The sequence below is a fragment of the Vanacampus margaritifer genome, chromosome 18 (genome assembly GCF_051991255.1).
Source record: "Vanacampus margaritifer isolate UIUO_Vmar chromosome 18, RoL_Vmar_1.0, whole genome shotgun sequence".
Taxonomy (NCBI): Eukaryota; Metazoa; Chordata; class Actinopteri; order Syngnathiformes; family Syngnathidae; genus Vanacampus; species Vanacampus margaritifer.
The window spans coordinates 1,208,766-1,225,854 of record NC_135449.1 but is presented as its reverse complement, the minus strand read 5'-3'; the positions used below and the strand labels follow the sequence as shown (position 1 = coordinate 1,225,854).

Here is a 17,089-nt window from a genome sequence, read left to right as displayed (position 1 = left end):
TACGGCAGAAATTCAAATGTGTATGACTTATAGGTGTACCAAAAAGTGTGGGAAAAGCGCTAATGTACATTTTATTGCTAAGAAAAATACTTTTTTTAAATTTTTTATTTCTCTTAAAAGTTATTTGTCCAGGTGCTACTCCATGCAGGGAACCTGACGTAAAACACACACTGATAACCAGTGTTATGCTCATTACTAAAAAAAAAAAAGGTAACTAGTTACTTCATTATAAAAGTAACTCTATTACTCTGATGATTACTTAAACAAAAAAGTAATGCGTTACTATTAAAAGTAACTCTTAAAAAAAGAACATCCTTTTTGCTCAAGTAATGAGCGCATTTCCATGTGGGAAAACCCCGCCCACAACGCATCTTCATCGTTAGTAAACAGGAAGTAGTACAGTACACGGCGGCCATCCATTCATTATTTGATTCTGAACCGCTTATCCACACCGATGTCGCACAATCAAATGATTCAATTTAATAATTATGACTAACGTACCATATTGTGACTGAGTTACTGTCTTTAAAAAAGTTATAAAAAAAAACACTGCTGATTCCAATGTTGTCATTAAAAGTGGCAACGTAAGATGGCTGCCTTCAACCGTCATCGATCGCCGTCCGTGGGCCAACGTACCCAAATCGAGCTCCAGTCACAAGCACGTCGTACCCTCAACAGATGGCCGACGCTCCATTTCCACGTTTTTTTTTTCGCCATCATCGCATCATGTAGGCGGAGCATAATGACAAACGTTTGATGACGTCGGCGTCAAAGGAAGGAAGGAAGGAAATTCTCACCGAAGCTGCGACGTCTGAAGCGCACGCACGTCCGTCGGTTTCGTTCTCCGCCGGTTGGCACTTTTTGAAAGCAATGCGGCTAATAAAGGGCTTAAATGATTGTCATTTCAAAGCGGCCCCTGTTGAAAGACCTTCTCCGTTTTCATCAGCGCCACGCGAGAGTCGTAATGAGGATGTTAGGAACAAAAGGCGCGCAATTGAGAGTTTCGTTTGCTCTCCGTTCTTGCTGGCGACGAGTCAAAAGGCGCACGTTTGACATTCTTGGGCCAATCGGGGTGCGGCGCTTCCCAACTGGGGTCTCGTGACCTCTGCAAAATCAAGTTTGGGGGTGCTATGATGTCATATCAGGAACCGGCTGATATGTGGGCGAAAGCATGACTTCACCAGCTTTACACGGGAGAGTCCATGTGGAAAAAAAAAGTACATTTTAAATTTGAAAAAAGCTATTTTTTTAACTTTATATTTTTTTTTTATATTGCAATTTTTTAATTTATTTTTAAAAAATGATCAATTTAAAACCCATCTGAAAGCAAATTTTTGTAATGAATGTTTTTTTTTTATTTTTTTTAATTAATGAATCATTTTAACGTCTTGTTGGCGCGTCATCCCTAGCGTGACGTTTTGTGTCCAAATGATTTGTCGAGGGCTCGTCCCGAGGCTCCTCGTGGAACAAAACAAAAAAAAAAGACGTTTGGAGTGTGATTAATCCGCAGCGCCTGACTGCGAACAGAATAAGATTATTGTGTTTATTTAAGAACATTGTGCGGTGTTTTGTGTGTTTTGCCCCGCAGGAAAACGACACCAACAATTTTGACTCTCTCGGAAAAAAAAAAAAAAGGCGGATTGTCGAGTCTGGGGACATTTTCGGCATCGGCTCACGTACTTCCGCGTGGCAACTACTTAGTAAACAAACACTGACGCATCTTTTGTCCAGCACTTTGTTGTTTTGGATTTGTTATTATTATTTTATAAAATTCGATCGTTATGTCACTCGGACCTCCATACTTCCTCATGAGGGTTTTTTTTTTTTTTTTTTTACAAATTGTAACAAAAACAACTATGTGGCGCTTAAAGGAGAAATAAAGTATTTGTATTTAATGAATAAAAAAAATCTGCTGTACTAAATGGATGTTCTTTATGCAGCTATAATTAATAGCTGGGGAAAAAAGTAAGAAATGTTATGTCCCCTTTAAGTGTATTTTTTTTTCTTCAGCTTCTGGATATTTTTTTTAATACTTGTGAAAAATATCATATAACTCTTAAGTGCAGCAAAAATAAATATAATAAATGCTGAAAAAATTGTAAATAATGAAAAAAATGGGCATATATATATCCTCTAAGTGGAACATCATTTTTTTTTTAAACATGACTTTAGTTTTTTTTTTTTTGTTTTTTCGTTTCAGTTTTGGAAAAAATAACAGTTTTTTTTATTACTGGAATATTAATTAAAAAAAAGATTGTACTCCATTTTGTTAAAACTATATCTCCCAATTTTTTTCATTCATCAACCAATGTTGAATTGAGTATTTAATTGTTTTGTAATAAATCTCCTTATAAGATTTTTGACTACTTATAATAATAATACTAATAATAATAAAATAACTATATTGTATCTTCCATGTGCGCCACTTTTTAAAATGCTAAAATGCTTGTAGATGATGAATGCAGAAGTTTGGAACTGAATGCGGATGGACTTGAAGGCCTTTTGCGTCTCCTTCCCAGATGAGAAGGTGACGATGTTCCCCGTCCTGGACATCGACCAGAACCACATCGTGGACACAAACGGAGCTGGAGACGCCTTCGTTGGAGGTACGCTGAAAGAAAGGAAAAAAAAAAATCTTCTCCCCCCCCCTCAAGATTGACTTTTTGGTCCCGTGTGTTCTGGTCAGGCTTCCTGTCGGCGTTGGTCCAGGAGCACCCGCTGCAGGAGTGCATCCGGGCGGGACACTACGCCGCCAACGTCATCATCCGACGGGTGGGCTGCACCTTCCCGGAGAAGCCCGACTTCCACTAGACGCCAACGCGCTCGTACGTGCGGCGGGATTTTAGCCACCTTGGTTTTTTTTTTTCTACTCAACACTTGACGACCATCCCGGAATCAAACGCCAATAAACGTCTCTTTTTACCAGCAGCAATTGAACGTTGATTTCCCGTTCGACTTTTATTTAAGAGTATTTTGTATCAGTCCAAAATAAGTCGACTCGTACAATATGTAGATATAATATCCATAGTCATTTTTGAGAATTATTAGTTATGACATTTTTCTACTCATAGATTCGCTGTTACAAGAAAATGAATGTTCATTTAAAAAAAAAAAAAAAAAAGTATTTTGATGAAAATGATATTTGACTCAATCGTTGCCATTGACGGCTATAGACGTCAAAGATCCGTTTGAACCGGGCTGGCAGTGATGAGTAAAAAATGTTTCAAAATAATAATGAATAAACGTGTAAAAGACATTTTAGTTTATTGAATTAAAATGTATCTACTTTATCATTAGTTTAAGTGATGTTTTAATCAATTCAGCTGACCTGGCATTTTTACTCATGGATGGAAAATAAGAGGAACAATTTACATTCATTTTAATATATAGTTGACATTTTATATTATTCTTATCCTAGTAGTGTCAATCAAGTTAATGGCTCGCACCCCAAAAAAACCAAAAAAAAAACTGCTTCTTCCACACAGATGCACCCGGAAAGAAAATGGGGGTGAAGGGGAGGGGGCGGGGAAGTTGCGCATTTGTGATTGGGCAAGATCGCCACTCACATGGCAGCTGGCTCATTGGCCGCCCTCAAGATGGCAGATGGCAAAAGACAAACACACACGCACACACACACACACACACACACAAAGGGGGCCAGACATGATGAAGTCATGACAATGGAGGGAGAAGTCCTTTTTTTCCTCTCACTTTCTCCGTCAAACTTTACACCTCGCTCCATTTACCGCATGTGGAAACTTATGGACAAAACGTGAAGCATTCTCAAAATAAAAAAAAGTCACATTTGCTGCACCTGTGGAGTGAATTCAATCCCCCACAAAGTTAATTTACACAAAACATTTAAAAAATAATTGAAACATATTTGTACAACTTCAACGGCCTCCTGTGCAGTGCAAAACAAAACATTTTTGTTGGCGCAAGGGGGAGGGGCTGGAACGGATTAAGAGCATTTGCATTCATTTCAATGAGGAAAGTTGATTTGAGGTACAAATGAACGAGACTATCAACATGACACGGTAGTCGTAAGCGAGACCCTGGCCGCGGATTTCCTCAGCAGATGGGTGGTAGTTGGCAATGGTTGAAGGAGGGGGAGAGAGTGTGTGTGTGGGGGGGGTGGGGGGGGGGGGGGGCATCGTGGCGGGCAGACTGCACTGGTGGCACATGCTCGTCCATTTGAAATGATGGAGGACCCGCCGGGGCCCCCGGCTTGACATTCATTAGAAAACACAGCAGACCCCCCCCCCCCCCCCCCCCCCCCCCTTCTATTCTTTGAGACCACCTGCCCCCCCATTGGCTGCATTCACACGTCGTATTTGTGGCCAATTATCAGCACGCACTTTTCGACAACATGCCGGCAGCGCCGTGGAAACGCGACAAACGCTGGCCGGCCGGCAAACTCCACCGAGTCTCCTCCTGGATCAAATGTGACCCCATTCTATTTATTTTTTCATCTAATTTGTTTGTAACGTCACCCACAGCAGACATTTCTTTTTCTCAAGGCCCTAAGTGTCCTCTTGGATAAATTGTGTCCCCATTCTGTGGAAACACTTCAAAACAGAATAATGCTTCTTTTTTTACTACGCATTTATTCATTTGTTTACTTTATCCACAACAGTCTTTTCTCGTGGCCCTAAGTCTCCTCTTGGATAAAATGTGATCTCATTCCCTGGAAATGCTTCAAAGCAGAATAATGCTTATTGTTTTATTATTATTACTATTTATTTATGTATTTATTTGTTTGTTTGTTCACATCATCCACAGCAGATTTTTTTCTCTCGTGGCCCTAAGTCTCCTTTTTGATCAAATGAGTCCCCATTCTGTGGAAACACTTCAAAACAGAATAATGCTATTTTTTTTATTACGCATTTATTCATTTGTTTACTTTATCCACAGCAGTCTTTTCTCGTGGCCCTAAGTCTCCTCTTGGATAAAATGTGATCCCATTCCTTGGAAATGCTTCAAAACAGAATAATGCAATTAAAAAAATAAAATAAAACTATGTATTTGTTTGTTCACGTCATCCACAGCATAATTTTTCTCATGACCGCAAGTGTCCTCTTGGATAAAATGTCCCCATTGCATGGAAACGCTTAGAATTATTATTTTTTTGTCATCTACAGCAGTTTTTCTCAGAGCCCACTTGGATAAAAATGTGTTGTTCTGACAATTTGTTCATTGCAGCATTGTTTTTGCATTTTACCGTGTTTGTTAAAGTTGTTTGTTCACCTCTTAAGTTTTTTTTCAAGTACTCTTAGGGCCCATTGTCTCATCTTGGATAAAATGTGCTTCATTACATTGGAGATGTAAATACAGACCGCCCTTAATCAAAACGGAATAATCCTCAATTTTGATGGTGTCATTTATAAAACGGTGTGTCCCCACCGGACCTTAGTCTCCTCTTGAATACAATGTGTATTATTCCAATGATGCCGTTTTCAGGTGGCAAATTGATTCTATTTTTCGGCTAGGCTCAGTTTGGGAATATTTTTTTTCGAGTGTCCAAACATCTGAAAGAAGTCAACCTCTTGTTCATTTCGCATCCAACTTGTGCATTGGAGCTGAATGGATTGCGCAGGTGAGTACCGACAGTGAAAATAAATGTGAAGCACTCCACTGAAGAAAAGGGAAGGAGGGAGGAAGAGGAGGAGGGAGGGAGGGAGGAATGGAGGAGGAGGGGGAGGGTACCATTTTGTCACAGGCTGCTATGTAGATTAACCTTTCAATTAGTTGTTATCAGCTGCTCTCCACGCGGCGAGCTCCGCATCTCGGATTATGTCGTCTTCTTCTGCATCTTTTTCTCATCACGTCACCATCATGGAGGCGAGAGGACTCCGGGAAACTTGAGGAGGTAAAGAAGATGTTGCCGCCGCCGCCGCCGCCGCCGCGTCTCTTCGCATGCAACTCTCCACTATTTTGGCTGCGGGGATGATTTGCGAGTTTAATGGCGATAAAAACACGGCTCGTGCGTGCCTGCGTTGCGCAACGTACGCCGCGCGGGACGTTCACTGTCATCGCCGAAAGATCGGAAAACACACAACCGGCCGTGCATTTTTTTTTAAATCGCTTAACGAGGCGTTTATGGGGAATTATCGGGGGAATTAACGGCGGGGAGAGAATAAAAAGGGAGGTGGTAGGTGGAGGTGCTGCTGCTGCTGCTGGTGGTCGCCTTCACACGCCTCCTCCCTCAGGAGTCGTTAAACGCGCCACGTTGGATCGGTGTCGCACTTTTTTATCGGCGTTTATACCATGATGGATCGCCGTAATGAATCATTTAAGAGCGTCAAAAATAAACGAGCCACTTTGAAGCGCGACCAACTGTTTCAAGGAGGAATGTGTCGATAAGGTGGAGCGGGGTAATGATGTGGTTTGATGAAAATATTCGGCCCGTTGGGTGGTAACACGGTGTCAAATCGCAAGGGCGCCCTCTCGGCGTCCACGTACGAGCCAACTCAACAAAATAGATGTGTGAATAAAAGCGTTTTCCCGGCTGGCTCCGGTAAATGGTGCGGACCCGGCTGCCGAGCCACCTTAAGAGGGCGGGTCGAGCGTCCGGGAAGTGACAGCTTGGCCAGCCAATGGCACCGGCTCACTTGTAAAGAATGACAGGCGCTTTATCAAACCAGCGATCGGATGTGGTCCGTTCCCAGCCAATAATGAAGTTGTTATGGGAGGGCACATTAGTGTCGGCGAGCTTTAATGAGACTCCATTGGATTGTAATCAGCGTCATGTCGGATTCGCCGTAAACTACAACAGTGGAACAAAATGGCGACTGTTTAGGTGACGCCACTTTTGAACGCTGGCATTTTAGTCAGGGTCTGTTTCGTGTCGTTTTTTTAAATTTGTGTTTTTATTGTTATTATCCAACTCGGACTCACTTGGAGCGCAAGGTTTGTTACTCGCTGGGTTCTTGTGTTTTGTTGAGGGGTTTGGCCGTCGGCGGGCAGCTGTCAAGGGAGCGAGCATCGATTGTGCGGCTGGCGTTGAGCACTTTGTTGTGGCGGCCATTGAGCTGTCAAAAAAAGAAAGAAAAAAAAGTGGCGTACGGGACAGCCTCATGCTCGGAATGTCCACCTTGTCGTCGTTTCTGTACGCTTGTCGGACGTCCGTGACAGATTTTGCCACAAGAGTTTCTTGTGTTCGTGGATATGTCACAAAAGCGAAACTTCAAACAGGCGTTTGACCAAAGAGTTTTTTTTGCTTCTTCTTCTCAAAACGCAAACGCTTCTGGCTAAACACTCGTGAAGGTACACTCAAATTGGAACTTAGTGTCATATTGGGTTAAAAACTAAACCAATTTTACGTTCGTTTCCCAGCAACAGCAAATATAATGTTCCTGGATCAGTTTCGGGGAAACAAACTATCGCTATTTATTAATTATCAACGGTTATAACTTGTCATTGTCAATTATTTTTTACACCAAGTAACACTACTTGATGTTATTGCAAGCCATTGTAACATTACAAACAGTTTATGAACATAAAAGTTAAAAATAGCAACTAAATAAATGTTCAAAACAAACAAGTTCTTATAGATTAAATGCTAATGGTTTGACCGTTAAAAGTTAAATACAACTGAAGTTGTCATTTTTTCGCTTACCACTAGAGGGATTCCGCTTGTCCTTGCACTTGCTTGCGGAATAGTGGTTAAGGCGTTCACCCGGTAAGGGTCGGGTCACAGGTTCGAATCCCAAAATTTGAATGTAATTTTGTAAGTCATAAAGCCACACATTTCTATCATGCTCTGGGAAAAAGTGTAAACACTACTTGTAACATTTCTGTTTCAAGTTTTCTTCTTTCCCTCCCCCTGGCATATCCATGAACACTTGAAGCAGATGTTTAACCGAGGAGAGTTTTTCGTCACAATGAGGTTGAAGTTTCTGGCTTAGCTAGCTACCGCTGTCCAAACTCTTACAAAGTTCCCTCCATGTCTGATTTGGAATTAGTGTCATACTGGATTTACGATGGTTTCTCACTAACAGCGATATTGTTCCAGGGTGTAATTTGACTCGGTATGAGGAAATAAATCACAGTATAATCATTCTCGATGGGTCATTATTAAATCCATTACTAAACAGTTGCCTTTTTATATATTGTTTACACTTATTACACCAGACTGAATTATCTAGTTCATAAGCTATTTCTAATAGCATATAACCGCCAAATGTGTTTTCTGCCACATTTAGGGACAACACCAAGTGCAGTTCCTGCCTGTGGAATTTATCAGTGACAACTTTTCCTCCCGAATGTCTGTTGTCTTAACAAGCCGGATTTGACGAGCCAGTTTGGACGGCACTGTGGAACGTACCTTGTTTTGACCTCGCCAAAGGATGTGGATGTACCAGTTAGCGCTTGGCAGCAGGCGGGATTCCGCATGGATGGCGTTTTTGTGAGTCTCCCGGTCCAAACATGGTGAAACTCGCCAACCCTCTGTACACGGAGTGGATTCTGGAGGCCATACAGAAAATCAAGAGGCAGAAGCAGCGGCCGTCGGAGGAGAGGATTTCCCACGCGGTGGGCACGTCGCACGGACTGGACCGCAAGACGGTCCTGGAGCAGTTGGATTTAAGCGTTCACGATGGCTCTATTCTCAAGGTTACCAACAAGGGGAGCACCTCGTACAAGGACCCGGGGAGCGCCGGGAGAGTCGGGCCCATCCCGCCTCCCGCCTTGCCCGTGCCGTCAAAGGAATCTATATGGAGTTCCGGCGAGCTCCGCCACTTGGATTGGAATAAGATCCTGCGCAGGGCCATTGAGGGCCTGGACGACGCGCACGGCTCCTCGCTCAAGAACATCGAGAGATACCTGAGGAACCAGGACGACCTCGCCGAGGCGGCCGACAACCCGGCCTTCCGCCAGCGCTTGCGGCTGGCGGCCAAGCGCTCGGTCAACAGCGGCAGGCTGTTCAAAAACGGCCCGCGCTACCAGCTGGGAGGAGGGCACGGCGTTGCGGACGGCAGGACGCCCAGGTGGCCCGTGGCCCCTTTGCTGTTGATGTCGGCGACGCTCCTTCCACATGAGCGAGAACAGGTATACTTGCGTGACGTTTGTGGGTACGCAGCCGCTGGGCATCGCGGCTCAAACCGTGACGCTACCATAATATTTGCATACGATGGCGCGGGAATGGATGCGGAACGGGTCCCGTCCTGGCAACAATATGACATGCGACGTCTCAAGGTTCCAAACAATGCGCATGAACAAACTAGCTTGCGCAGCGGCGTAAGAATAAGTCGCGCGTTTCCTTTACGCCGCACTTAATTGTTTTTATACAAATATTACTGTAATTATGAACTAGGGCTGAAACGATGACTCAAATAACATTAATAGTTTGATTAGCAAAAGAAGTTGAACTAAAAGTCACACACACCAAAATCTGTGTCGAAATAAGTTGATGGCGAGCCAGCACAATGAGTTTTAAGACAGACCGAGTCCAAAGTTTGGGATCATTTAACACTTAAAAAAGGAAGATCAGAGCTGACGTTCCATAACAGTACATACGCAATCGCCATATAGAAGGTATCAAAATGTCATATACGTTTAATTAAAACTGGCAAACGGTTAGCCAGTTAGCAACCAGCTGCTAACCCGAGCTCAAAATAGCCAACGCGACACTCTCATGCAATCTTTAGTGATATTTTGTCACACCCCTAATTGATAGACGTGTACTAACTTTCTTCGTGTATCCTGCTGGGCATGATATTTGAATGGTTTCATCCCTTGCGTGGTTAAGATTGAGCTCCACAAATTCTGCCCGGCAACAAGTGGCCGCCAAAAGCAATTTTGTTGCGCTAGCATTTTGTTTCTCCCATAATGAATCCCAAATGATCAGTCGCGCTTTTTCTGGAATGCAATCACATAAGTAGACCTTGTAGGACTTTGGCGCTGGTCCGGTTGTTAAAATGTTGACGAACAACTCTCGTTGTGTGTCTCTCGAGGGCTGTTGCTGGTCTTAATAATAATAATAAGAAGAAGAGCACCAATAGCCAGGAAGTCATGTTGCGCTTGTGTGGCGCAGGCGCGATGCTGCAGGCTTCCCACAGGTTACATAAGCCCGGCCAAAGTGGCCCATAAAGGATGTGGTCGGCTGTCTTGTGAGTAGCACTGAATATATACAGATCATTTTTGGGAGGGCAAAGAACTAACGTGCCTCAAAGAGTATGCGATGCGGTAAGACACAATATTGTTTTGACAATTGAAACCAACGTAGAGTTGAGCGTGTTCCCGCTTTGTGTGTTTCCATGGTGTGGGAATTGAATTCAGCCCCAAGGATTGTCCTCAATTCCTGCGGGGTGCATTGTTTTCCCTGCATTTAGCGCCTCGGGGGTGGACGGACAAGACAGCGTGCGGCGAGATGGCGCCCGTCACACAACCGCCCTTTACGCGTCTGGCAGGAAAGAACATTGCCTTAAATGACAACTCACTTTCGGACACTGAAGATCAAAGCAAATACTTTACAAAGCGGTGGAGAAGCAAAATACTCTTCTGTCTGATCACGTCCTGTAGGTGTCGCTAGCATGCGTTTGGAACTGTCGCAGAATTGTCAAACAAATTTAAGAAGACAACGTTTCAACTGTTGGTTTTTCGTTGGCTGCCAGCTTGCGGTGACACAAATCTAAAGAACGCACTGTAGTCGCTTAACCAACTAAAATAATGACTGAACAATGTTTGTATCAATAATAATAATAAAAACACTACTACATGAGAAATGTATCACAATCAAACATATATAACAACGAAGCATGGAAGCAACTTATTAATCAAACTAGTTTTTTTGTGCAACATTAAAACCTCCAAATCGCATTTTACAACTGAACCAGTAAATGGTCACGTGTAGATTGACGCAGCCGCAGGCGCACTTTCAATTGCTTTCCTGAAGAAATTCATTCATACTCAAAAAGCCGACAGCCAGCATTATTTGCAGACGCCCACGTCACTCACCAGTCATTCAACGTGTGGAAAAAATAATCCCTGCACATAATGTGTTTAATAATGAAATATCAATCAGATCCGATTTCATTGATGGGATAATCAGTAGTAGCAGACTTGAGTCGAAAAATATTTGATGTCTGCAGCCTTTATCACCCCCATAAGGACTAAATCATGTCGTAAACCGTCAACCACCTGTTGAGACTGTTGTCAAAGGTCTAGCAAGCTTACATGAAACCATTGCTAACCAACAACAAGATGTCCTCGATCTCTGCCCAAAAAAAACTTCGAAGCGATTGTAATGCATTTGAGTTTTTTTTGTCTTTTTTGAGATGAGCGGCAGTGTCGAGGTTTTGTGCATTTCTCGAGATGTCGCCTCGTTCCTCGTCAGTTTCGCAGTGAATAATCAGGAAGCGACACCTCCAATGCTGCAGCCAAATCTTTGTGACTGTGTCTGTGGTCGGGGCCCCTGCCTCTAAAAAAAAAAAAAAAAGAAGAAGAAAGAAAGAAAACGTTTTTAGTTAAAAAAAAAAAAAATGAGATGGGTCTTGCAGCTGTTTTCCATTTGGAACTTTTTTTTTTTTTTTTTTCTTCACATCACCAGGCCCAGTCAAGGTTTACCTTGCACTTAAAACTGCAGCCTGACTTTGCGGACACCACAACGGCTGTGGCTGTGTTGTGTGTGTGTGGGCAGAAAAACAGGTAGTTGGAAAAGGTGTAAAAGAGCAGCGTCGGTTGGCTCACAGTTTGGAAGCGTCTGAAGAGACGGTGCCAGGAACAAAGGCGAGGAATTGGATTTTTTTTTCTCCCCCCCCCCCAACTGTGTTATGCAACCACTTGAGCTCTCTTTCCACCAGCCAGCAGCGTTCTAATAGAGCCCCGCCCCCTCACTCAGGACAGCCTGCTCTTTTCATGCCGCATCATTTCCTGTAATGTACTTAATTTAGACTGCCCGAGAAAATCATCAGCGCCGTGGATTCTGCTTTTGGTGTTATGTGAAATGCTGTTGCCGGGAATGACTCCTTGTTCCAGGATTAGATGTTATCACTCCGGAACATGAAGATGATACAGTGTCAAAATAATCTTGGATCCATCCAAACATGTCTGCAATCACAAACTCCCATCACGGCCTAATATGGAGCCTTTTTAAGGGCGTTTGTGTGCCCTGTTAGTCGGCATTTAATCCTGCCTTCGAAACCTCCCTCCAAGTTGTCAACCAAGGGCGGCTCCAAACACAGGTGGTGCGCAGACTGGCCGTGATGGAAAAACTCCTCAAGATTCGTTGTGCTTGCATCCTGAGACGGATTATGTCATATGCAAAAGATTTTTTTTTTTTTTTTTTTCCAGCAGCAGCAAGGGAGACGGAGGAAAAACATACCAGACACTAATTCAGAGCAGAGCGATTTGCACGCCTTGTCGGCAAGGCAAAGCTTGTAAAGCCGGCCATATGCAAATCAAGCCAGTAGAAAGCCCGATTCCAAGTTTGTGATTGGCCGCACTCAATGTGTCATATGACGAACAGATTGTTTGTTACCATTGGATCGGGATAACGTCACAACGTAATACAGTTCATATTTCTCACAAACACTTCTTAGCCATAAGTATAGCAATGTGAAAATGTTTCGGAAGGACCACAAGAGTACAACGAACTAAGAATTTTGAAAATCGATTTCGGAAAAGGGTTCGTTTTTTTGTGTGGGGGGAAATTGCTTTTTTTTGGGTGATGTTGCTTGAAGAAAATTTGGTAATAATAATAATAATAATAATAATAATAACACCTTGAAATGAGAGTATAACCGTACAACTTGTTTCTCAACATTTGATCATTTGATTTGGGCTCCTACTTGGAAGCTCTTTGCTGATTGGCTGACAAGTTTGAAAATGGAAGTCGAAAATATCCTCCAATAATCTCACACAGACCGAAATTCCCAAAAAGTTCAAAAGCGCAAGTGAATGTGTTAAAATGACCTTTCAAGTTCTCAGTCCACATTTCTCCACAAAGATGGCGGCCACTCTTCACATTGCGAATACATATCAACATATTATTGAGCTTGAACATTTGGAAAATGTCGTATGTTTTTACCTTAAACATCGTAAAGAGCGCATGAATTGAGTTGCTTTTGTCGGGTTCGTCAAGCTTGAATCAATGATAAGGAAGCGCATTGCGTTGTTTTTTTGTCAGTGTTAGCATTCTGGTCGACAGATTGTGGGAACGTCGTCATTTTTGTTCCATTTCTCTTTTTACACTTTCAGGACTTAATTAGAATCAAATGACTGTCTTCTGCGTTGGCTTTGACTTTCTGTCGCAAGCGATTAAGTGGCGCATTGTTGAGGACGTTACAAGCTCTTGGCACAGAATGTGTTTGTCGCACAAATCAATGGAGGTCTTTGTAGTCGGTGGTTTCTGTTGCTAGTTAAGATGACGGACATCTTGTTGTTATTATTATCATTGGATGGTACGCTGGATTTTTTAGGGTGGGGGCCGGGGGGGGGGGGCGATCATTTCTAACGCAACTTAAGAATGGCCAAGAAGAAAAACATGTTTGTCTGATTAAATCAACAGATCTTTATCAGCCGTGTGCGGTTGTTTGGGTGTGTGCAGTAGCTGTTTCATCAACGGTGTACTTTAATGATGCGTCTATTCTACTCGGGTTCCAGCTTTCTTTTTGTTTTGTCAGCCAACATGAGGTGATAAAACATGCCCTTAATGTTCTCATTCCTACAAAAGAGCAAAACTGAAAATAATCGTCTTCAAATGAGTAATATTTCAAAGAAAGAAATCAACAGGAACCTTGCGTGACACTTTTCGTACATGAAGGAGCAATAACTTATGTAAGTGGAACACTTCTTAGGGCCTTGTGTTCACAAGAAGATGATGTCATGCTTTTTGGGGGGGGGGAGCTTTAAAAAGAAGAGCAAACATCTTCATATGCTGTCAAAATGTCAGGCCATTTGTCGTCCGTTGTACATCGGGCACTTTCTTTGATTTACTGCCACTCTTATACTGACATTGTGTGCTTTACAGTACTTAACATTTTGTGCTGATCGAACGGACTTTTGCAAGCCCGACATTGTAAAATGACGTCAAGAAGAAAAAAGATACAAATTGTGTACAAGCAGATTAAAAATGAAACTAGAGGTTGCACCGATCGCAATTTTCTGACCGATCACCGATCTTTTAAAAAGTCTGACCTGCCAATCCAGATTTTTTTTCATAACAAGCAGCATGCACCATTTTCAGAGTTCCAATCTTATTTTATTGGATAACATTGAACAATATCCAAGAAGTAATACAAACGGTTTTGTTTTAACTGCAAATTAAGTCATTCTCTGAAATATAAAAATGAAAAGCCTATTAGTCATCTCAGCAGAAGAGGACTTGTTGACTTTTTCAGACCTCTGAGAAGGGCGATGAGATGGGTTTATATTTAAGGCATCGACCAATACCCCCCCCCCCCCCAAAACTAAGGAAATCCGGGCCGATAAATTGGCCGGCCGATGGATCGGTGCATCCCTAAATGAAACAATTAAATGGATAGCTTGGCTCAGTGAGGATTGGACTACACTGCCCAATTTGACTTTCCAACACCGCACATTCATCAGGTTCTGTCTTATCGATTGTTTCCGCAACCAAATGGAGTGAAGCAGAATTCTGTTGTTATGCTGCACAATTTCTTCAACTCCTCTTGTTACTTGGCAGGGGCTGGTTAGCACTTTTGAAACGAATCACTTAACAAGAAATGGGCCTCCAAAATGTTAAGATACAGACCCCCCCCCTTCCCTCCCCAAATGCAGGTGGGTGGAGTTGCACAACTATTGAACAATGCTGTGCATAGTTTTGACATTTCTACTATTGTCAACTGTCCAAACAATAAATCAGAGAAAACAAAAGAGAAACATGTGCTGGTTTTCACGTCTGCACTTTTTGACAGCTTCTTTGAGGCAATTTTTAAATCTCAGCAGCTGTGAGAATCTTTTTTTTTTTTTCCAATAGCTGCATTGTTGTCCTTTATTAAAAAAAAAAAATGTTGCTAATGTTTTTATTTTTCATCCATTTCCTGTTTTTATTTGAACTTAACTCATTCACTGGCAGCCATTTTCACTGACGCAATCCCCCTTTGTTCTCGGCTGTTTTACTGGATTTGGACTGATTTTGCAAGGCCCACAGAATATTGTGTTCTATTGCTATAAAAACATGGAAACTAGCAAAAGAAAGATTAGTGTCTCTTCTTTCATCAGGAAAAAAATATATATTTGTATATGTTTCCGTTTTGCAGCAATTAGCATTAGAATAGAGCTAAGTTTTTATCATTATTCACAAACCTGATGAAAACACTGGCCAAAAGAGCTTGTTGCAACATGGCCTTGGCTGATCTCTTATACTCTGCCGCCACCTGCTGTCCGTTTAGGTCTACCATTGCTTTAAGCGCTCTCTTCAGGTCAGAAGCTGCATCAAAGCCTTCTGTATAATCTAGCATAATAAAAGATTTTTAAAAAAACTTATAAATACGTTTTTGGGACTGAAGGACAACGTATGAAAAAAACGTATTTCTTCATTTTTGCTTTTTTAATAAAAATACAAATCATTTGAAGTTGTAAATTTTGCAATTTATAATCCCATTGCTTTTATTGGTGTTTTATTTTTTTTGCCGGCATGCAGAGCTCGGACTGGCACGTGAAGTCTACATTTGCTGTCCGCGTTTACGTCAGCAGACGATGTTGGAATTGACTCGCGAAAAACAACCCGTCATCGTCTAACAGATGAAAATTTGAAGGAAATTGGTAGCTTTGCGGGTGGCTGGCTGGCTGCCGCTGTCTTCACTTCTAAACCATCAACAGGTTTGACTTTTTAGTTTAAAATGGCTTACTTTAGCCAGCATCCACGTCGGCCACATCGGCGGCGATCATCAGCATCCGAAAGCTAAACTTAACTCGCTGAGAGTTTCAGTTTCAGTTTTTGTCACAAATATTAACAGTAGACAAAAAATATTTAGGAAATGGTGAATGTCAAACGAGCTGGGCTTTCACTTCTATTTTGACATCCGCAAGATGCGAGCGGGTCCATTTTATTTCCTGTCAGCCTCCAGCGCGGGAGGGAGCCCGCTGTCAAATATTGACCAGGCCGGCTGGAAAATAGAGTCATCATTGACATGGGAGTAAACACCTCCCCCAACACACACTTGCCGTCTAATTGACACGGAAGCCTTCAACAAGGACAACATCCTCACTGTACGCCTGCTTTCAAACCCCCACCCCCCCCCCCCCCACCCCCACCCCCAGAGGACGCAGCGGGCTTTGAAAGAATGCTCCTGTCATGTACCTCTTGATGGATGGAGGGGAAAACAACATTCATCCGTAGGTCAGGAGGTGGTCACAAGAATGTGCTTCACAGCAACCAACAACTGTTTGCGCGTCCCCCACAGTGGCTTTTTGAAGCTCCGTTGACGGAACCTTGATCCGATACTATCAGCGCGCCCTGAAGTAAAGATCATATCTGCCGGTTGTTCAAAAGCCGGGCGAGAAGGCAGCGCTCGCTTTAATGCCCCTCCAGGGGGTTTACCAACGTGATCACTTTTTTTTTTTTTTTTTTTTTTTTTAAAGGTCTTCTCATCATTTTGAAACAGGGGAATCCCTGTTACATCCCTACAGTGGGTGTGGAAAACGGCTTGCGGTTGTAGAACGGCAGTATTTCGACTGCATGTCGTACTCCATCGTGGTCATTTGGTCATATAATCCTTTTCGTTTTGAGTAAGAAGAATTGGATTAAGCCCTGGGACTAAGTTGACTGAGGTACGTTAGATTTATACTCGCATTTAGTTGACTTGTGTTTAACAGATGGAACTCATTGATTTGTGTTTTCAATTATTGGTATGGAATAAATATCTTAATTCTCTCTCTCTCTCTCTCTCTCTATATATATATATATACTTTTTTTCCTCCATGAAAACAGTGCACAAGATGCTCCTGTGTGATAAACGGTGGTGGTCTTGCATCATCCCGTGGTCATGACCAACAGGTACAGGTTAGGGCTCTGTGGTTTATGAAATGGAGTAAATTGCTCAGCCAGGCTTTTTCAAGCTTCTGTAGTTCAAAGCAAGTCCACACATTGTTATGTTAACTTTTTGAAACGATCTAGCATCTGATT

At 42.5% G+C, this 17,089-nt stretch overlaps 2 protein-coding genes across 8 annotated transcripts in view; both read left to right on the top strand.

The window, feature by feature from the left end:
• Nucleotides 1-2,928, top strand: part of LOC144038697 (adenosine kinase-like) — an 88,220-nt gene extending 85,292 nt beyond the window's left edge. For 2 of the 4 annotated variants that reach the window (XM_077551379.1, XM_077551380.1), the window contains exons 10-11: nucleotides 2,520-2,606; nucleotides 2,687-2,928. In XM_077551379.1, coding sequence (XP_077407505.1) covers nucleotides 2,520-2,606; nucleotides 2,687-2,811 — 212 coding nt within the window. In that variant the 3' untranslated portion in view covers nucleotides 2,812-2,928. Of the gene's footprint in view, nucleotides 1-1,588; nucleotides 1,735-2,452; nucleotides 2,607-2,686 lie in introns of those variants that run through there. The other 2 variants (XM_077551381.1, XM_077551382.1) reach the window with 2 other exon arrangements.
• Nucleotides 2,929-5,697: 2,769 nt separating this feature from the next.
• kat6b (K(lysine) acetyltransferase 6B) overlaps nucleotides 5,698-17,089 on the top strand; it is a 31,976-nt gene continuing 20,584 nt past the window's right edge. Inside the window, exons 1-2 of one of the 4 annotated variants that reach the window (XM_077550164.1) lie at nucleotides 5,698-5,869; nucleotides 8,205-9,048. In XM_077550164.1, the coding sequence (XP_077406290.1) occupies nucleotides 8,428-9,048 (621 nt within the window). In that variant the 5' untranslated portion in view covers nucleotides 5,698-5,869; nucleotides 8,205-8,427. Of the gene's footprint in view, nucleotides 5,870-6,629; nucleotides 6,910-8,204; nucleotides 9,049-17,089 lie in introns of those variants that run through there. The other 3 variants (XM_077550165.1, XM_077550163.1, XM_077550166.1) reach the window with 3 other exon arrangements.